Source organism: Xiphophorus maculatus, chromosome 18, assembly GCF_002775205.1.
Source record: "Xiphophorus maculatus strain JP 163 A chromosome 18, X_maculatus-5.0-male, whole genome shotgun sequence".
In the NCBI taxonomy this organism is placed as follows: Eukaryota; Metazoa; Chordata; class Actinopteri; order Cyprinodontiformes; family Poeciliidae; genus Xiphophorus; species Xiphophorus maculatus.
In genome coordinates this window covers 18222242-18244330 of record NC_036460.1, presented here as the reverse complement: position 1 = coordinate 18244330, position 22089 = coordinate 18222242, and the positions used below count along the sequence as shown (strand labels likewise).

Below are 22089 nucleotides of genomic sequence, written 5' to 3'. Positions count from 1 at the left end.
AAGTGCAGTCCGTTTGTGATATAGATGCTAATGGAGGCTAATATTCAATTAACTGGACTGATTCAGTAGGTTTGACTGAATCAATTCTAACTGGCCAGACAGAGAGGACTAACAGACATGGAGTAAAAACTCTCTATTTCAAGGAAACATTAATGTTTACTTTCAGGAGAAGAGATGCCAAATTTTGAAAAGCTTCTGTGAGACTGAATTAAAGTTCTAAAGTTTAGCAAGTGTGTCAAAACTTTGAGAGGGAATCTGTGTGGTTAAAATGTTGCTCAACAAATTAATCTGATTCTGACACTACATTATCCCCTTGTAAGTGTAAACACAAAGCTTTGGGTGAGTTTTAGATGTCTGTTGAGCAAAGTTCAGTCCGTCCAAGATGCTGCGATGCTTTATTTGAGATTGTTGTAGCCTTAAATTACTGATTTTGCCGCAAAAGGCAATTTTGAAAAATAAATAAATTGGTTGCTATTCTGCACAGAATGCTTATTCTATGTAGTAAATCATTTTGCAAGTGAAGTTTTAGGAAACAACTTTATACGAGTGCCTTGGCAGATCATTTGATCATTTTTCTAATTGCATTTTTTTTAAAATACAGTCAACTTAAAAGCTTTTGTTTATCAAAGCTGCACATAAACCTCTTCTTTAACTTTTTGAGAACAGAACGCTTATCTCTATTTTAAAGTCTCTGTCTTTCATCTCCTAGACAAACAGCAGATTCATTGCGGTCAATGGCTTTACCTCAGCTGCCAGAGAAAGACGATGATGAGGATGCTGGAGATGAGGAGAGTGATGAGTGTGGGATGAGTGAGATGATAATGAGCATCATGCTGGCGATGACAACACAAATGATGCGGGCTACGATGATTGAAACACACAGCACTGATATCTGGGGGAGAAGTAGAATTGAAAAGAATTATGTTTTTGGTATTTCAATGCAAATCACAAAATACTGTTTCCATTCTATCATAGACCTGTTTTGCTGACTACAAATTGGGTAACAAAAGGTGTTGAAATAATTATTCATCCTATGTTAATTAACAGTTGGCATGACAACTAACGCCGAGGCTGCTATAGCGGAGCTTTCAGAAATACAAATGCACAGATTACCATGTAATGAATGTCCTTTTCAATGTTCCTTTTACTAAGACCAGGGAACATTTCTGAGTGACACAAAAGCATTATGTCCAATTAATTAGCAAAATCAACAAGAGTGTATCTTTGGCATATGAGTGTATACTGATGAAACTACGTGTTTATGTCCCACAAACCATCGTTTACACATCTGTCAAATTCTGATGCTAAAAGCAAAAGAAGATCGAGTCACTGAGCAAATTGCTTCTCAAAACAGAGAAAAAAAATTCAATTTTACTCTTGCACTGCTGTCTGATTCAAAGAAAGGACGTCAACAGGAGTAAAATGTGAGTTTATTGAAAACTGAATCTGTATTTGGTGACATATCTGTTGCTGTGAAGAAAAATTGATACTGCACAATCTAAAACATCTTTAGGGAGTGAGTTGAGCTGGATATAAAACAGATTAAGCTAATCGTGTTACTTTGCTGTGACACCTACTGAGTTTTGATGAATGACATTGTTTTTATGAAAGTACTGGGCTGGGATTCAAAATCTCCAAATGGCCATTCTTTGCAAGTGAGATTGCCTGATAGGCATGTATTCATTAGTTTAGTGCAACTTTCATTGTAAATCTGATGCAGAAGTAAGGGATATACTGTAGTGAATACAAAATATGAAGCAAATTGCATTGCTTCTTGAATTCCTCTCATATCATTTTTGGCCAGTTTTCTTATGTCTGTATTTGCTTCAGTGACATGTTTTATTTTATTATTTTTGCCTGGGTTTTATGCATTCATTTTCAATGGACTCAGTGTGGGTTGAGAAGGAGAGCCTTTTTCCTTGGGGACCTACAAGAAATCAAACATTAATCAACACAACGGAAAGTCGCTTTAAAGTCAAACTGACCTGCCGACGAGAAGAAACTCTCCCACCACTTTCTTGCGTTTCATCGCCATGAGAATGTTGCGAACGGTCATGCCTTCACAAAAACATGCCACTACTCTGGCCTTGGGCAGGTGTGCCTTCAGTCTCAACAGCAGACGATCAAAGCTCTGCTCTCCAGCGTTGCTCCAGATTTTACCTAGAGGAAAATGCGTGAAAAAGCAATAAGTCTCTGACCCTTATGATGTGCTTGTTTTTATTCCCTCACCTGAAAAGAAGATCCTGGGAATTTGTTGTGGCAAAATGTCTTTCCTTCGCAAATAAAAAGTGGAAATATTTAGTGAATAAGGTTTTTTTTAATTATATATGATTCAAATACGGAGCACCTTCCTTTTTTATTGGATGTCTACCGTGGGTGTTAGGAAGTAATGTGCTAGCTTATTAGTGTTGTCAATATTAACCATAAGAGGTAGCAAATAAACAAAACCAATAACTGACAGAAGTGCTCTTCCACATGCATAAACAGCACTTAGTGGGAATTCAATCTCTTGTAGATGTATTTTCCTTCATTATTTTTGTGTCTGAACAAACATTAAATTAAGATAACATTAAAATGATTAAATTAATCCCAATTCAAACATTAAGTTAATATATTTAATGATAGGTTCTGTCTGGTTACATAATCTGTGGTTATTTTGACCTCTGTCATCTTTACCTGAGTGGGCTATACAGATGCCCTCCTTGGCCGCCATGTCTTTGAATGCTTCCATGCCACTCTCACCATAGTTCCCTGGACAAATAAGAAAAGGACAGCCAAAGCAGCTTTAGTGTTGGGATAAAATTACTTTCACAACAGCAGAGAAAATCCAACTATTCAGATGTATGCAGTGTCTTGCAAGCGTATCCATAGTTCATCATTAAAACTTTTCAACATTTTCATGATACAATGACAACCATTTTTTTATTCTATATGATATGCCAAAACAACAGGTCATAATTCTGAAGAAAAAGAAAAAAGATACCTGCTTTTTCAAATTCTTTTAAAATAAGAGTATAACAAGTGTGGTGTGAATGCAAGTTGAGCTATCTTGAGTAAACATTGCTTGTAGAACCAACTTTAGTTTCAATTTACAGCTTCGCAGATCCAGAGATAAACCTTTTTCTTGAAATCTTTTTTGCAGAACAGCTCAAGCGCAGACAGATTGGATAAAAAGCATCTAAGAACCTCCTTAGCCAAGTCTTACCAAATATTCCTTCTTAGATTTAGATTTGAATTTTGACTGGATCATTCTAATATGCTCTGATCTAAATGATATCATTGTTGCTCTGTCTGGATGTTTATAGTTATTGTTTTGATAGAAACGTGGTAAAAACCAGTTCCTTGTTCTACACTTTGCTTCGTACAGAGGCAAAGTGCTTCGACCCTCGGAGTGCCGAGCCGAACGACATCTTTGTCAGCAATAAAAAGTCCTAAACATTCCTCTTGCTCTGACTTTAATTCCTCAATATTTGGAAGCGTGGACAACACAGATTGAACAGCTTCATTCGCTTCCCCTGTTGCCATTGGTAACTACAATCATAGGCAGACTGCAATTCTAAAACTTCACATAAAATCCACATCATTGTTCACAACTCCTTGAATTAGCTGAATGGCCCGGATGAAATACACTGCTCAAAAAAATAAAGGGAACACTTAAACAGGTGTTTAACACTTAAAGTGTTCCCTTTATTTTTTGAGCAGTATATATCCTGAGAAATCCATCTTACTGGGAGAAATCCCAGAAGAGCACTGACGGGAGAGGAGAATCAAGCAGAATTGCGTAGGAAAGTAAAGACCAGGCTAATGTGTGCCACACTCTTTCCATTTTAAGATAATGTAGTGGACAGTGCTCAGTGAGATGTTTAAATGTTTTCATGCATTATTGTAACCTAAGGCTGCTTAAAAACATTTCCATATTTTCCTCCCCGATCTGTCTACTGTATTCCTTGGTCTTCATGATGCTCTTTATTCTCTAACAAACCTCTGAGGCCTTCACATTTCTATTTATCCTGAGATTAAGCAACACATGACTCTGTGTTACTAATTACGTAACTTCTGAATCAAGCATCTTTAAAGGAGGTCATTGAGGGGTATGCATGCCACATTTGTCTTATTGTATTTTCAAAAATATAAGAAAAATACTTTGTGTTGTTCAACTACATAAAATAAAAAAATATATATATCTTGGAATTTGTGGTTTTAATTTGAAAAATGTGAAAACATTTAAGAGGTAAGAATACTTTTGCACATGCCGTGTATACTGACAGCAGCAACTTGATGTCTTCTGAACCACCCTTAGCAGTTTGACTTCATGCCAATGAAAGCATATCCCCATCGTTGCTCCCCTTTCTTTGCCAGAGAAAGTGGGTGACCTGAAATTTATGCTAATGAAGGGTTGTGCACACTGGCAACAAATGTGATAGGATTCCCCTCTCTGGTTTCTAATTCTAACTCTCCCCACTTGATTGAAGGAAATATCAAAGCTCTCCAATCCATCTCTGCTTTTAAGCCTCTAATATGTTCAAACACCAACTACTTTCTAACTGGGCATTACTGATCTGTTTTCAACATAAATTGATATTTAAAAAAACAAAAGGAGAAATATGAAATGATATAGATGAAAAAAGGAAGAGCTGGATCATTATGTGAAAAAAAGAGAACAGAGAGAAAAGACAAGGGAACCGTGGGAAATGAAACAGACAAAGGCTCCTGATCCCAAACCACCGTACCGCTCACAGTGTGTGTAGTTAGACCAATGATGAGGGTGGTGGAGTGAAGTGTAAAGTCCTGTAATTAGTGTCTCAGTGAGAGGAGTGGGAGACAGATGGCAGAGACCATCCTTCCCATGTGTACTTTGAGACGTACACACACATTCTCGCTCACCCCTTCACTGTGGCACAATTATCCCAATCTATAGAGCTTGTAACCTACTTCATTCTGGAGTCAGGATTTATGTGGAAGACCTTCTCTTTTCAGACTCTCTCCATTCTTCTGTTTCTGTCCTTCAGATACATATGCCTGGGTACTACTAAATACTGCTAGCACACCGCCCACAAATACACTGAACACACACGGATATCCATTCATCAATCTGAAACAGGTCAGAACCACAAAGAAGACAGCGTGGGCCAGGCAGTCCCATGACTACTGCATTGAAAATGTCTTCCATTTGTGGGATTATTTCTACAAAATCCACATTTTTCATGATGTGGATGTTCAAATTGGATCCCAAGTGTTGCATCCAGCTTTGGGCAGTAGAAAGGGGGCAGTAGCATATTATTATTATCATTATTATTATTGTTATTATTATTATTACAAACAAAGAATGTACAGTCCTATCTGTACAGAACATGTTTCCAAAACTTGTTCTGGAAACAGAAAGACCATATCAGGTGTCCAAGAAATTATGATCCGACAAATTTGTTATACAAGTATTATTAAACTTTAGCTTTAACAACATAAAGCTACTTAATTGTTAAAGTTTAATCAGTAATACTTTTATAACAAATTTATGTCAGATCATGATTTCTTGGTTAATGACAAGTTGTTATAACAAAGACATTTTGAATAATGTCAACTTTGTATTAAAAGTGTCATGATTTACGAAATGACACTTTATGACAACAGTCATAAATATTCATGAAGACTTACTCATGTTCATGACAGGTGTTATGTCATGTTTATGACGGTGTCATGACAGTCTTATTCACAACCCGTCAACTAAAGTGTTACCAAAATACCTTATTAATCACACTGAGTATATATTTTTATCTCCTTCAAACAAGTAGTGCTTTCTATTATCACGGAAGCAAAAATAAAAGCAATATAACTTATATACAAAGACATGAGTCTTTTAGGCCTTCAGTTCCCCCGCTGCCTGCAGCCCACCCTGAAATCCATCCTCATTTTCTGCTTCCCCTCTCCTTCTTGTCAAAGCTTGACTCTGAGAAAAACATGTAGTGATTCTTTTCTCCCTTTTTTTTACTGCATTAAAGGCCCCAGCCGTTTCACATTCTTCTTGATCTTTCTCCTTCCCCCATCTTCTCCCAGACTTCCTCAAATGGTTCATCACATCAGTCGAGGTGTTTGAAAAAGCATTAAAGTTTCTTCAGACGTATATAAAACTATTTATATACATGTGCATTTAAAAAAAAAAATCAACAAAATAGGTAATTAATTTCATTATCTGAATTAAAAAATTAATTCTATAAATTCATTAGACACCAAGTGATACATTTTAATCTTTTATTTCAGTATTATGGTTTACATACTGAAAATACAAACAGAGTTTTGCAGGAAATTTGAATACTAAATAAAACTAATAACAAGATAGATTTTTAATAGACAATTGTTTTGTTATAGCCATCGAATGGCCTACACTATCATGGGCAAGACTGCTAACTTGACAGTTGGAAACTACAAAAAGATAATTTCTAAACAAGGGATTTTCACGTGGTTCTCTATTCCAGTTCTCTATCTCAGAACCTGCCTGAATCTTTCTTACGAGCCTCTTTGAATCCTCACATCTCAGGATGTTTTACTACCAGCATGACAAATTATTTGGCAGAAAGCTTTCTTCTTCTCCATGCATTATGTCCTTCTCTATACTGTCCTCCCATACCAACTTTACCTTCACTTACAGACCATGATGTGCTGCAAGGTAAAGTGACAGGAAAACAAAAATGATTTACAGACAATGGAAACAGAAAGAGAGATAAAGCCAGGAGAAGAGAGGCATAGACGGGATCAACAGGACCCGAACCAAAAGATTCAGAAACAAGAGACAGAAATGAGAAAAAGTGAAAAAGACTAAAAGAGCACACTTGAACAGAGGCAGAGGTGGAGAGAAGCCTGGCATCTTGATTAATTGAGAGATTGATCAATTGTGCTTAGAGTGAGGTGGGTGACACATGAAATTTCAGGTCAATGAGCTCAATTGAGCAGAACTCAACAGAGCCGAGCAGAGAAAGTTGAATCTCTGCAAAGACAAGGAAAAAAGACAACATGCTGACCTCATTGTGGGAGGGGATGATTGTGACTCATCCTGCAAGTAATTATTAGTGCTTTATCATTAAACTAACAACTATTTGAGGCAGGTTAAGGTAATTTCATACACCCAATAAAATATATTTATTTATTGGAAACCAAAGGAACACTCTCCACTCTTATAAAGGTAATTCTGCAAGCAGCAAGTCTGTTAAACAGATAAGGTCCCTTTGCAAAACGTTAAATGTTTTCCACAGTTAATATCTAAATACTGCTGTGTATCAAAACAACTGCAAGAAAAATTACTAATCTGTTTGAAACAAAAGCCTTACTCTATATTTTGTAACATCTATGACAGATGTTTGTTTTGAATGTTTGTGTAAATACTATGAACCAGACACATTTTTACTAAAGCTCATCACACTTTAAGCACTTCACAATTTAGAAATCAGAGTTGTAAAAACTTGACTGTCAGAGCAAGTTTCCCTGTTGCTAATTTCTGAATTCTCTGGTGGCAAAACCAAATTGACACTTTTGCAAATTGCATGTATCTAAATAGGGAATTTGTTTCACTTATTTGTTCAAATGTTTCTGACATTCTGTTGTCAATAACTATTAATACACTGAAATTTGAAATAGTAAAACTCTGCATCTCTTTCATTGCACATACTGTTACAAATAAAATAGAATCTAAATCAGTAGGAGGCGCTACTTCAGGTGACCACATATGGAGAACTAACAGACTTCAGTCCTTAAATAAAGATAAAGAAAGAAAGCAAAGAAATATGATTTTCCGATTCTACTCGTCTGACTAATGATGCCCCACAGAGCTCAGTGGAAATCTATTTATGCAGTAATGTGTTTTAAGTCATTTCATATCCAGTAGAACTTAACCCTCTCATGCATGAATTATGATCCTTTGTGTCAGAAATTTTTTTCCATTTTTTAAAATTCTTTTCTTAAGGCATAAAAAAGGTAGGAAAATTTTTTTGTAAAAATAATTTTTATTTATTTATTTTTTTTTATGTGATCAATTGTAATTTTGTCCAAATACAAAGTTGTTATTTGAAAAATACATCAGTAGTATTGTTCCTTAGGGGTTATCTGATGTCACAATATTTTATTGTCTACAGTAGAAGGAGGGACCGGGTCGGTTCTCATGCTTTTTTGTCTGTCGGCCATATTGTATTTAACAAAAATAATTTCTTGCATTTGCAGCTGATGGCCAGTAGTTGATGGTATATTTTATGATGCATTAGTGTCCACTTCAGTGGTCTGTGTGCATTTATAACATAAAAATCCACAGGAAGCACAAGAAAATGGCTTTTAGATAGCTGTCCACTGTAGTGACCACCATGCATGAAAGGGTTAAAAGGCCTTAGTTGTTTTTTATTACATTTTACTTGTGCTTTGCAATTCATCTAAGAACTATGCTTTAGCAACTTCTACTTGGTTCATATTAAATGCTTAATGTGTCTTATTGGTCATTTTTCTGACATTTTTCTGATATGTGGGAAAGCATTAAAAAGAGAAAACAGAAAATCAGAAAACAACTTCTACAAGCCGCAGAAAATTTTATAAAGCATCTTAAATGGCGACAAATTGAACGAATGACGCATCAATAACACCCCCGCCCCTGAAAATCATACTCAACCCAACTTTCTTAGTAAAGGTGTGAAAGTAAAAAAAAAAAGTTTTGAGTCTCCGGAGATTGCTAGAACAGCCATGAACACTGTTTTGTTTTGCAGACTTTAAATGGAAAAGTGAAACAAACAGAATGCACTCACACTTTTGTATGCATGTACTACACAAAATTTTCAGGATCACCAAGTTATTCTCTCAAATAGTCCATCCTTGTCCAGTAGTGTTTCATTACTTCAGTGTAATCATTGTGCTGATATTACATGTATTATTCAGCTTCAGGTACATCAGTGTCCCCTGTCTTTGGCTCCCAGATGGTAATAGAAATTAATGAATCTCTCACACGCGCGCACACACACACGCACATACCAATCTTTCTCTCATTTGGTATCTTCTGAATGCTGATTGCTCTCCTAGCCTAAGCTTTCCTCCTCTCTTTCCTTCCTAATCCTTTCTCTCTTTTGGGTGCCTGGGATAGCTTGTGTATTTTTTCCTTTTTTTTTTTAAACAAAGGCAATGCCTGACATTGAATGTCACACCAAGGTTATACCAGCTTGTCTGTGTGAGTACAAAATCCAACACTTTTCTGGCAAACATACACATTTGTACACAGTGCAACAAGCACTCCTGAAATCCCCACACAGCAACACCACATGCATCTCGTCTTGTTGCTAAAATTAAAAGGCAAGCTCCCAGAAACGCGTTTGTATGGAGATTAGTCACAGTGAAGGAAAAGTGGTAACGCCACACACGAGACAAATGTTATTCCTGACTCCTTATGCAGGGGGATAAATATACCACATCTTTTAAATGCAAGTTGGTTTTCAGGTAAGACTGTTTAAGAGAATATACACAGCCGTGCATAAATACTGATGAGTTGGGATGGGTTATGAGACAACCTCTCAAACTTTGAAGACCTCACATAGCGCTACCCTTGTTTGCTTTTATTGTTGATGAATGGCAATAAGAACCTTACTGTTAAAAGCAAGCAGCAAAAAAAAGTACAGACATCAACTAGAAGTGGGGGGAAACATAAACATGTGGAAGAGACAGAAATTAAAATTTTTTTGATATACATGCAAAACACAATGGATGGGCATTCTTGGAAGACACAGAAAACCATCTTGCAATGGCTCAGATTAAAGTCTATTAATGTGTTAAAATGGATTTAGTCAAAGTTTTGACTAAATCCATACGAGAAACTGAGATAAAACTTGAATGACTATAGTGTGTTGTTTAGCTCAATATTTATGACATCTCAGTCACATTCAGATGAAAACACACGTGACTAATTCAGCTCCATATCAGAAGTTGTCATATAAAGGCTGTCAGTCATGACCAGCTTTTTTTTTCTTTTTTTGTTTTAGGGTTAGGGTAGGGTTGGTGCAGACTGGTGACTTTGAAATGGGTCTTTTTAATTTAGGAGTGTGGATGTGTGTTTTGCCCAAAAGGGCTTAAAATATTATAGTGCTTCCCATTTGTAATAGCACTAATAATCCCTGCACAGCTTGTCTCTACTAACTTCAATATGAAAACACTATTTTCTCAGTGGACAAAGTTAACATGACAGCAGACGTGCATAACAAGGTCAACCTTGCTTCCCGTAAGTCCTGAAATGAAATAATATTTCTTCTTTTTTTGACAACACTCCGGTCACTGGAAATCACATGAAGTCTGAGTGAAGCCATGGAAACAATTGGCTCAATAAAGTTGTTTTATTTGTCTTGTGGGCCTCTTTCCCAATAGAGACTCAAATCACCACCTAATCAGTCTGAAACTTGGAAATGGTGCGATTCGTTCAGGATGAGTCTGAATTCACTAAAATCCTCCCTGATCAGAGCAGTCACTCAGACACAGCTTCTGTCTGCCTGCATTTGGTATTTCTCCCACACATCGGATAACATACAAATTTGCGAACATAGCAGCCATTAGTAAAGAAATAAGTTACTCTGTCTCTGTGGCAATCAAATTTATGTATAACAACAAAATTGAGCACAGAAGACACAATAGTGAGACATTCTTTAGTCTTTCATCCCCACACTAAAGAATGTCTTAGTGCAACAAAGACAGTCTTTGTTACACAATAGATAGACATCTATTATGTCTGTTTAAATGGACACAATATATGTCTGTTTCAAAGACATCCTCCCATTAAAACGTCTTGCATAATATGTCAAGAACAAAACAGAGACCTATAGCAAGGGGAAAATATTCACACCATTACAGATTTTTTCAGTTTTTGCTTCTTTTTTTTGTTTCACTTAAAACGATTCAGCTCAAAAAGCAAATTTGAAATTTAGACAAAACTAACCAAGGTAAATACAGCATTATGTTTTGAAATGATTGTGACATATATTAAGAGAAAAAAGCAATCCCACCAATACTGTTGCTACATAGGTTTGGTTTGGAAAGATGTTTTTCCTTTGATGAATGAAATCACTATTTGCAAACTAGATTTTGTGCTTATTCTGGTTATCTTTGTCTGATGTTAAAATTAGTCTCAGGATCTGAACATTTAGGTAAGACAAAAATAAAAATAAAAAAACGGAAAAAAAACCAGAGTAAATACTTTTACACAGTATATTTGAAATGGTTGTGATGGATTAGATGTTTAATTAGCTGATTCCAAACATCCTACTGCTTAATCAGTTTGCTGAGTATTTGAGGAGTGTTTCACTTTTATCTCTTCTCATCTCCTCATGAACACCAAGCAGGCAATTACTCAGGATTGTAAGTCCTCAACAAATTTTGTGACATCTTTTATTTCTATTTTTCCTTTTACAAACTTCTATTGGATGACAACTGAACTAAAACAGTTTTGTCTTTATACAGAAAAATTTATCAAGGGCTCAGAATGAAATGAACAATCTTTGAAATTTAAGAGTCTTCGTAAATCATACATAAATCAAAGCATTTTAGATGTGTGAGCTGCAGTTTTACATGCAAAGCCAATCATGCTTGTTAAATAAATTTAATAAAGTACAGCATCAGCTATTTTTCCTCATTTATATTATAAATGATCCACTCTGCTTCCATCCCCCCCATTATCTGAATGCTTTCATAAAGCTGCCACACCATATGTTGATTGGACACACTGTGCCTTCATAGAGACATACCGCCCTTACACACACATGGCAACTCCAGCAAAACAGATATCTGAAAAGCCTGATGACAAAGTCTTCTAAGTGAAAAGGTGTATCTCTCTGTGAATGTCTGTGCTTATCGCTTTTCAGGAACAGCAAACCCTGTTTGTGGACATCTGCAGAGATTGGATTGCTTTGTCCTCCACCTCAGCTAGTAGCCGCACTATCTCCACCATTTCCCAGCAGTAAACTGGGTGACTGAGTAACTCAACATCCCAGCATGTCAATCAATGAAGAAGGGCAACTGAAGGATTATTTCTTTTTCTTCAAAAAAAATATTCATAGCATAAAATCTTCCCATAGGTCTCTACATGTTTCTCCAAAGCCTTTCTCTAGAGTTTTGGATATTTATTCATGGTGATTCTTTCTCAATCAAAATCACCAAGCACTCTATCTACTCTGGCATAGCTGCTGCTCTGCTTCCCCTGACCTTTTTGTTCAGACTGTCCTGCAGGCATCACCTACTAATCTACTTCCCTAGTTTTGGACACAACTGCTTTATCAGCTTTCTGGCAGGCTTCAACCCAGCCAATGCAATTAAATTTCTACCATCCTCACCTTCGTAAGGTGAAAACGTCAGCCTTAAACAACTCTGCTGCAGTGGCAGTGCTGCAAACTATTTACCTTACCCTTTTCTTTCAGCTGGCAAAATAACCCTATTTTATTTTTTAAGCTTTTTTTACTTTGCTTTTCTCTTTGGTTAAGTAAGAAGCTTCTAATATGATATTATATAGTTCACATTACTCCTTGGACATTGTGCATATACTGGAGCAAAGAAATGTGAATAGTAGCCATGGGTAGGATTGTAGTATCAAAGTGGAAAAAGGCCCAGCTACAAAACCACAAGTCTAGAAATCACTAAATACAGCTGTAGTTTCATATATGATTTTTTTCTTTGTGTTCTAGAAATACAGTAATAATAATAAACAAATATTATGATAAAAATAACTTCAATAACAAATGTGTTAGAAGGCTTTTGAAGCCATAGGATTAATTGTTGCTTTTCTGTTTTAAATAAAGAACATTTAACATCTTATGTAAACACCTTGGTATCATGCAACTGTAGCATTATCATACTTTAAGATTCTTTTAAGGGTTTAGTTTTACCTTCAGTGTGGATAGCAGACACATAGCTCCAGTTGTATCTTTTGACAATGTCCACCATGGCTCGTGCTTGCTGAGCATCTGAAGGGACTACTCGCATAAAATATTTATAAAGGCTCTGAAATAAAGCAAAGAATGTGTGAATAGTGAATAAATTAGCAATTAACTGAGGTGAAATTTTATTAACTAATCCACATTTCAATTTATTAACCAATTTCTTCTGAGACAGACTGGCTCACCTTGTCACTGAGGTCCATACTGGTGGCAGAGTAGGCGATCTGCGGTATGTTGAAAAGCTGCAGCAGGTTCTGCACCTGGATGGCTACAGAGCTCGACCCTGGTCCAATTAAACCCACAATGGGTTTCTTTCCCCGCATCGGAGTAGCAGATGGGTCTGCACACTTCATTGTCGCTCCTCCTCCACCGCCTCCTCCTCCCCACGAGGTCACACCGCCCCACTCCTCTGCCTCATCGGAGGCCACAAGAGAATCTCGTATGAACTCGATGCTCTGCTCCAGAGCCACAGCCGAGTGCCAACACGAGTCCCGGATCTCGCAGCCCAGAGTGATGTTGGGAAGGATGTTTTGGTCGGCGTTGATCCGGTCCAATGTATGCATCATGGCCTCCACCCTCTGGATGCCATACTGCTCACGAACCGCGCCACACTTGCGCTCATGAACCTGAGCAGACAGAATACAAAAACAAATTCAGAATCATAGCACTATGCTTTATTTTTGTCAGAAAAAATTACCAGATTAAGAAAAGATAACAATTAGTGCTTCACCAAGCTAGAATACTTAAATCAGATATTTAAGTTGTGCTGAATCCAGGTCCAGGTACTCTAACTTGACTGCGTTGCTTAATGGGCTGTTGTTTATGAGGTTTATTTTTGTTTTCTTCTTTTTGTCCAATTATTTATAATAGGATGAAGAAAGCCAAAATTTCAATGGGTGAGTATTGGTTACTGAAGCAACTAATGGAAATGAAATGCTCATAGTGCTGCAGAAGACAAAAAGGTTTCCATTTTCATTTTTTCGGTAAGTCGGACAGCAATGTTAGGATTCTCTCTAAAGTAATATCTAAATATTTGGCCACAAAAAAAACTGGTAAATGGACTGACAATAATTTAATGTTTTTCTCTTTATTAAAGGGACAGTCTAGAAATTTTAAAATAAGGTTTTATTAAAATATTGTGAGTAGTTATTGTCTCTCCAGTGGGTAACCTTCTTATGTTTTCCTTTAGTGTAAATCTAGATTAGTTGTTTCTGAAAGTTAATGCTAATGGCTAATCTGAGGTCAAAGTAGAGGCCAACACTGTTTTAAAACTACGCTAACCACAAAAACACAATTGAGGTTTATCCAAAGATCCTTTTCTAAACTGTTAAACAATCATAACTTTTGCACTGGGTTATAATTTACCACTAAACTTATGATTATTGACACAGAAAATGGAGTTGGTAGTTGTTGCACCACCACTAAGCAACCTGACAGGATAAAGATGAAACGTTTAAAGCATTTCCCTTCAATAAATAAATTCAGTAAATGTACTTTTAATTGTTTAAGTGAAATATCTTTCATTGGTCTATACTTTGACTTACTTTTAGACAGTTATTCACATTAAATATATATAGATGTATATAGGAAGATGATTGGTGGCACACCACCTAATGCATCCATTTCAGATGTCAATGGTACAGCATTTGCATAAATAATGTCATTAAGATTTCAGTTGTTTTCAAATGGTATAAGTTTCCTTTAGGCTTGGTTCTTCTGGAATCAACTGTTAGCTTTTGCCTCTGGAACCAACTGACCTAGATTTATACTAATTGAAGATGCAGAAAGTTAGTTAGTTAGTTCATATCAGATATTACCTGCTCATTTCCTTCTAAAATCTTTCAAAAATCTTGAATTAGGCCTTTAAAATCAAATTTGCATTGCTTTGGGAATTGTAGTAAAATTCAGGCAAGGACAAAACTGCGGGCCTACAACTTTATAGCACTGAGACCATGTTGCAGATATACACAAAAACAACAATTCACCTTATCAGCAGGAGGCTGGTGATGGACAGAGAACAAAGCTCCAATGATGATGTCTCCAGGCATGTGTGCCACGACTCTGCGTTCACTGGAGTCAGCTCCTTCACACCACACCCAAACTGACAAAAACAGCAGAAGCGACAGCATCATCATGGTCCAGCGAGGTAATGAAGCACAGGCAGCTCTCAGATTGTATGTCCACAAGTGTCACAAGGTACTAGTGTTCGTTGAACAGCTTGGGTGACCATCTCAAGAGCTGATGGCACAGTGGAAGGCTTGAAATAAAACTCATCTCGGTATTATCCATTTCCAACTTGCTTTTCAGGGTATTTTTGTATGTCAAGGGGGCAGCATTAGTGGGACAGCTGAGACAGTTGCTTCAATGCAACCTGGAAGATTCAGGAGAGAGTCTGACAAAGATTTTACTGATGGTTGAAACAACTCCACAATCCCCCAGTTACCAGGCTGAGACGGTTTCCACTGGAACAGGTCAATGAACGACATGTTCCCAGAAAGCTGTGGGAAGAAAGAACTCAATTAGTCTTAAAGCAATTCAATATAGTAACTACAAAGTCTTGTTAAATACATAATCAACTAATTTACCATTTTAAGAAAAACATACTGAATCACTTAATAGAAGTTGAGATAATCAAACAGAATCTCATTTGGTTTTGCATAGGGTGGACTGTGGCAGTGAAGGTAGAAGTTTATCCTGTAACCGGTGGTTGATGGTTTGAACCCTGTTCTGCCTAGCTCAGTCTGGGACTGCTGTACAGTAAGTGACTTGTGACTTACAATCAGCTAGAATGTTTAAATCAGATATTTAAGTTGTGCTGAATCCAGGTCCTGTCGGTTTATCACAACATTTACTCCAAGAATTTCTAAACAGTGTCAGTGAAAAGATATTAAATATCTGATTCTGGAGTTGCAGCATCTGTGGAAATAGGTCAGAAACTTTTGGTTCTAATGCATTTTTGACATGTTTACTCTTTTGACTTGACAAGCAAAGTTGTAAATGCACATTTTTCCTCTAATTCCTGCTTTTAAGGCACAGGAAAAGGCGAGATGTTTGCTGAACAGCTGAGACACTTGGGAATTGCTGTGTTTGGCATATTAAACGAGTGGAAAAGTCATAGCATTTAGTCAGGAAACCTTAGTATGCCAAATCTTGGTTGGTTGCTGATTAAGGTTCGAAGATATTTTTATCACTTAGCATAAAGTTTCCTTGAGCCAAAGACAAGGAGAAATTATTATGTAAATATTACACGATAAGATAATATCCATAGCAATATTATATCAGAGCATGTTCTGTGGTACACCCTGGATAGGTCAGCTATAAATCATACACTCATGAATTATATCTAATTTGAAAATAATATTTAGCATCAGTGTGTCTGAGTTCTTTTTTGACAACGTGAAGATATATTTGCATGGGAAGAGGAGTTAGAAGCATATAGAAATAACACAAAGCAAGGGGGATTGTCTCAGAGAAAATCTGTGATAGTAAAACCTTCAGATTTTGCACATGGTCACATAGTTACAGAGGCACCCTGTGCAGCCATTTATTTTTGCAGCTTAATGTGATGACTAGAGCATTGGCTGTAGACCAGCTCTCTACATGCCTAAGGTATTGATGCCTCACAAACACTGGCCCAGCTCGTGTACTGTGCTTCCTGGGGAATAGTTCTACATCACTGTGAATGAGCAGAGTCTCCACTGTGTCAACATGATATCAATATCTCAAACACCACAGCATTTCACGCCTGAAGCAGCTGTGAAGAACTGCTGCTTTTCTGAAAAAATTTCTGCAACATTCTAATGACATTAACGGGGTCTGACGCATGTACACTCTGCACCTCTAATTTGTCTCGCTAATTTCTTTAGGCTTTGCCCCTTTGTGACTAGACACAAAAATTAAGAACCAAAATATTTCTTAAACTCATGAGTTTAGATTGTTCCTGCTTGCTCCAAATAAATGTTGAGCTAATATAAATCCTTAGGCCAAAACTTTGCCAAGACTCTTACTTGTGCACTTCCACTGTAAATTAGAGGTCATACAGCCTCCGATTTGTATCTTTTAAAGAAGCATTATTATGTAACTTCCAGGCATATAGTGCCATTTCATAGCACAATCGGTTGTTTAAAAAATGCTGTGCATATCAAACATGACTTAAAAGAAACTTGACTTTGCATCTAAATTGGGCTTCTGTCTCTTTAAGACGCTCCTGCTAATTGCTGCCGCTAGTCTGATGGGGCTCAGCTGGAGACTGCTGCTCTGAGGTGGAGAAAAGGCGGCGCTTGGTAAGAGCAAGCCGCCAAACGGCTTCCAAAGGAGATTAAAGGATTTCTCAAACATCCATGAAATAATTAAAGCAGAACTCCATGTATGTTTTTGAAGAGGGAATAACATTATAACATGAAGTAAAGCTAAAATAAGTCAATTTTACATAGTAACCCACTTTAAAAAAGCTGAGATATCATGCTCTTTTAGTTTTGATAGACAGACAATACCTAAGTGGATCTGAATTAATCAGAAGAAGCAAATACCTGAGGAGAGTAAATCGATGTTAACGCAGACAGAACGGCTAATCAGGTCATTGCTGTAACAGTTAACAGTTACATCAATTTTGCTACAGTAGTACCTATTCGTGATAAATGAATTGCAACATGCATACAATAGAAATTTTTTAACTTGCCCTAAAAATCTGAGTGGGAAATAACAGTCTGTTAAATTGTGGGAACAGAAGTGACACTCATTCAGCGAACCTTTAATTAGCCATCTGCCTGCATGTCTCCAGCATTCGGTTTGACATCACTACGTCACCAATGCTTTATTTCAATACAATCAACCAAACTAGAAAGGTAGAAAGAAACGCTGAGTTACGGACCAAGGTAGTATGAGTCGGAATGAGCAGACAGAGATAATGTTTGCTGATAACTGTAGATAAAAGTCAGACTGAGACAAAAGAAATAAAAAAGCATGAGCTGTAACTAATAGATATCACCAGATGTAGAGTCTGAATCAAAATGGGCGTGTCAAGCTGGCGGGACGGCTCACTGCTGCTCCAATAATGAATGAAAAAAGCCAAACTAAGCTGTGCACGTACTCCCAGTTAATTATGATGCAATTGCAGGTCAGTCTCTGCTTCTCGCTCCCTCTGCTTCCCATTCGCCCTATCTGCTGATGAAACACATGAGCAAGCCAGTGCTGAGGTTTAAAAAGCCGCCTCAGGTCTCGGTGTGGTTTCATAGTGGCAGCATGTTGCTTGTTCATAACATTCAGATTTTCATTTTGGCTCTAATATCAACAGATTAAACCACACAGGCCTGCTGTGTGTCACTCGTGTCTCAGCAGCGGCTCGAGCCATCCCAGAGCCATAACAGATCTAGAGTTTCGGCATGTTGATTGTTGATTATGTGTGGGATGTCAGAGGCGTAGTTTTAATCTGAATACACGAGTAATGATGTACCATCATCACATCTTTATATCAGAAAAGCAGAAAATATTTTCATGTATACAAGAATTTGTAATTATTTCAGTTTAAAGCAGTCTTGAGGAAGCTTAGATCCTTCCACGTTTGCAGCAAGATGTTGCATATCTCTATGAGTCTGTTGTTGAGAGTTTGATCTCCTCTGCCATTATCTGTGGGGGCAGAACCATCAGAACCAGGGACTTCAATAGGCTAAACCACTTCATAAAGAAGGCTAGCTCTGTTCTGGGGATTACTGTGACACCTCTGAAGAGGATAATGTAAAGAAGGATTCTTCAGAAAATCAAGAAAACTGTGGAGAACCCTGAGCATTCTCTTCATGAAACTGTTACAGAAAAACAGAGTCTTCAGTCAGAGGCTACTTCAAATTCACTGTTATACACACGGCTCCTACTCACTGCCATCACCATCTGCAACAACTATTTGGAGAACCTTGAATAATATGAGTTACAACATTTAATTTTCCTTAAAGTACTTTTCCATTTCAATTTCAATGCTGGTTGTTGGTTGCATTTCAACCGTGAAGATGGCATACAGGCCTCCCTCATAGAAATCAAAATTTGTGATCTAATAGAAATAAAACTGTAGTCCATCATGTTTACTCATACATATTACAATTTTCTCCAAACTCCATCCAGTTAGATTAAACTTGGTTTTAAATATAAAGGAGATACAAACAGAGTCATGATGAGGCCAACTGGCTAGGTCTTCTTCTTAGGACTTTGGCAAAACTGTTTCCAATCACCACCTTCCTTAAATATTCTTTTCTACATCCACTCATCACCAGATCTTCAGATTAAGTGACAGTACTGGTCCTGGCCTCTGAATAACTTCAGGCTTTTTGAGGTGATTCTAATTGTTGAATTCTCTGTCCTCAGCTCCAGCTCGGCCAGCTCCCAAACCTTCGTCTGCTACGACGCTTCATCTCCATCGTCTCTTTGACTTCAGCTTCAAGTTTCCTCTTGCTTTCCATTAAACCTCTATAATCTGGCCTTTGACTCCAACTCTGCTTTACCATCTTTCCAAGCACTTAACAGCAGCACAAGTCAGGATTACAACCTGACAGTCTTCTTCAGCTATAACTTCAGATTTTTGTTCACAGCAGCTACAGAAAATTCTGAATTTTTTACCGAGTTTAAACTAGGATGACTGAAACATAATGGCAAGGATTTTTTTTTATTATTTGAAATGATCTGCGCCCCCTGTCCACTGGGCTTCCCTCTGAGATTTCAGGGTAAAATCAAATGCATCACCTCCATGCCAGCATTAAAGGTTTGTTGTGAAATGAAGTGGATTATAGCAATCTCTCCCTACAAGAATCCCCGTTTTTATCTGAGTCACTTACTGGGTTCCCGTATCATTCTCTTCCATGCTGCTGTCTTGTTGTTAAGGCTTAATGGGGGACTCATTCCCTAAAGGAACATTTCTTGCAAACCATTAAGCAGTTATACCTTTAGTTCTATCTAAATTACTCACAAGTGTACAATAAACCAAAATGAAATAACTTCTACACCAACATAAAGAGGGATGCAAAAAAAAAACTTCCTCTATTTTGCAGCCTTACTTTAATACAGTGCATCTTATTAGTCCTGATATGATGTTCTCTGTGTTGGGAAAACCTTTATTTTATGTAGCAAGGAAAAGATATTACCTTCCACAGGATATGAAGAAATGAAGTTTTTTCCCTCTCTGTTCTGCATGGTTAAGGTAGTTGTGTTTGTAATTAAAACAAGTGCAACAGTGGACAGTGTCTGGAGAATTTAACTAAACTGGAGTAGTTCTTTTCATCATATGCAGAATTTCAATGCAAATCCCATTGTGCTCTTTCCTATCAGCAGATCAGAGGTAAGGGGATCATCAAAAGGCAAATATACATCAATAAGCTGCATGCAATTATTCACCTAACCGAACTGGGAAACAAACACAGGATGGAAAAGCACCCAATATACCATTCATAAATGGATGCATGTCCACCCACATGAATTTAAAAGAGGTCCATTCTGTTATCACCCTGTTGGAGTGAGCACTTCCCTCTCCTGCTGCACAGAATCATTCTCTAAGGGCAAATGTGTGCACTGCTATGTGGCTGCATACATTTCACAGGAACCCTAAAAAAAAATAGGTAGCACCAACATTGAATCATGTTGTTTCTGGAATTAATCTCTAAAACATAAATAGGTCACTCTGCTTTTTTTTTGTTGTTCCCCCATTCAAGGAAGCCTTTTGCTCTTTTGCTGAGTGGGCGTTTGGCAGTGTCTCAGTGTGCTTATTCCTGAGTGAGGGGGCTATCTTCTCCAGAGATCCAGGGAAAGCAATATTTTAGCAGTTTGGGTTTTTTTTATTTAAGGGGTTATCAATAAAGATTATCACTTAATTTCTGGGATTACCTCTGTAACATTTTAGGAGCAATTTCCAAAGCTCAGATTAAAAGTACTGCCAACAGAAGATAGGCTCTTTTTTGTGCTTGTTTTCAGGTGTGCACTTTCTTCTAAATAGAGAATGTCTGTTACAAATTAGTTATTTTCAGGCATTCATTAATGGCTGAGAGCATGCACCTGTAAGGCTGCTGTTCAGTTTTGCAGGCTTAAATGGTTGTTACACAACCTCAGTAATATGAGTAACATGTGTCAATAGCAAGGTAGCACCGCTACCTGAAACATCACAAAAGGTGTGCAAGAACAGAATGCATAACTCACCGAAAAAGCATTGACCTTTTGCCGAATCTCCTGCAATCCGTTTAGACTTTCCTGTGATAACCTCTATGCAGATACCTGTTTTAATTTTTTTTTTTTTTTTTTTTTTTTTTTTGCATGCATATATTCTGAGTTTAATTACCAGACTGATCTGACATTTTGCAAGCCCTTAATTAATCACTGACGAGCAGCGTCTGGTCAAAGTGCCTGGCTCTCCAAGGAGAAGGACTGGCGCAGCGCTGCAACAGCCCTACCGCAAAATGCGATAAGAGCCCAACATTTGCACCCAATCTAACGAAACGTGATTTATAATGACCGAAGGACGCAAAAACATGACAGAGACACCGCCTGAAATGAACACTGCTGCAGCATGCACAGACGAAAAGCGGGGTTCAGTCCCCCCCTCAGTCTTACTGATACGACTGTGTGTGTCCCCCACTAACACCAGAGGAACGGGATGTTTTTTCTTAAACTAGGTTACCTTCTAAGTGAGCCATGGCAAACCCAGATGTTACCGCAAGTTAATGCAAGAAAAGTGCGACAAATATTTTCCAGTCAGAAAACAGAACACTGAGTATATCCTTAGTGAATAAATTACATTTACCTTTCATTGCAGGCATATTTCTCTCAAATTTTAACTCAGATCTTTACCTGATAGGGTCCTTCATGTCTCTCTGAAATCACCCTCACGGTCCCGCTTCACAAGTAAGATGCATGCTGGCACCACAGACGAAAGAGACTGCCGATACCCCAATGTCAAACAGCCCGAAAGCAGCAGCAGCAGCAGCAGCAGCAGCAGATCGCTGTGCAGCTTCCGAAGCTTCCTCCGTTTTCCAGTCACGCACACCTGAGCCTCTTCTCCAAACACCTCTCTTCTTCAACACACCCCTCTGCTCCTCCTCTTTTCAGCACATCTCCCCTCATATTATCCTCCGCACTTCCCCCCTCTCTTTACCCCTCTCCCTCTCCTCGACCCCCTCTGCTGCTGCTCATA

General features: G+C 37.7%; 1 protein-coding gene across 2 annotated transcripts in view; it reads right to left on the bottom strand.

The window, feature by feature from the left end:
* grm5 (glutamate metabotropic receptor 5) overlaps positions 1 to 22089 on the bottom strand; it is a 68850-nt gene that overhangs the window by 44013 nt on the left and 2748 nt on the right. The window contains exons 1-6 of one of the 2 annotated variants that reach the window (XM_014470358.2): positions 21747 to 22018; positions 14915 to 15427; positions 13115 to 13555; positions 12879 to 12993; positions 2677 to 2751; positions 1986 to 2160 (exon numbers count right to left, since the gene is read on the bottom strand). In XM_014470358.2, coding sequence (XP_014325844.1) covers positions 1986 to 2160; positions 2677 to 2751; positions 12879 to 12993; positions 13115 to 13555; positions 14915 to 15064 — 956 coding nt within the window. In that variant the 5' untranslated portion in view covers positions 15065 to 15427; positions 21747 to 22018. Of the gene's footprint in view, positions 1 to 1985; positions 2161 to 2676; positions 2752 to 12878; positions 12994 to 13114; positions 13556 to 14914; positions 15428 to 21746; positions 22019 to 22089 lie in introns of those variants that run through there. The other variant, XM_023351520.1, reaches the window with a different exon arrangement.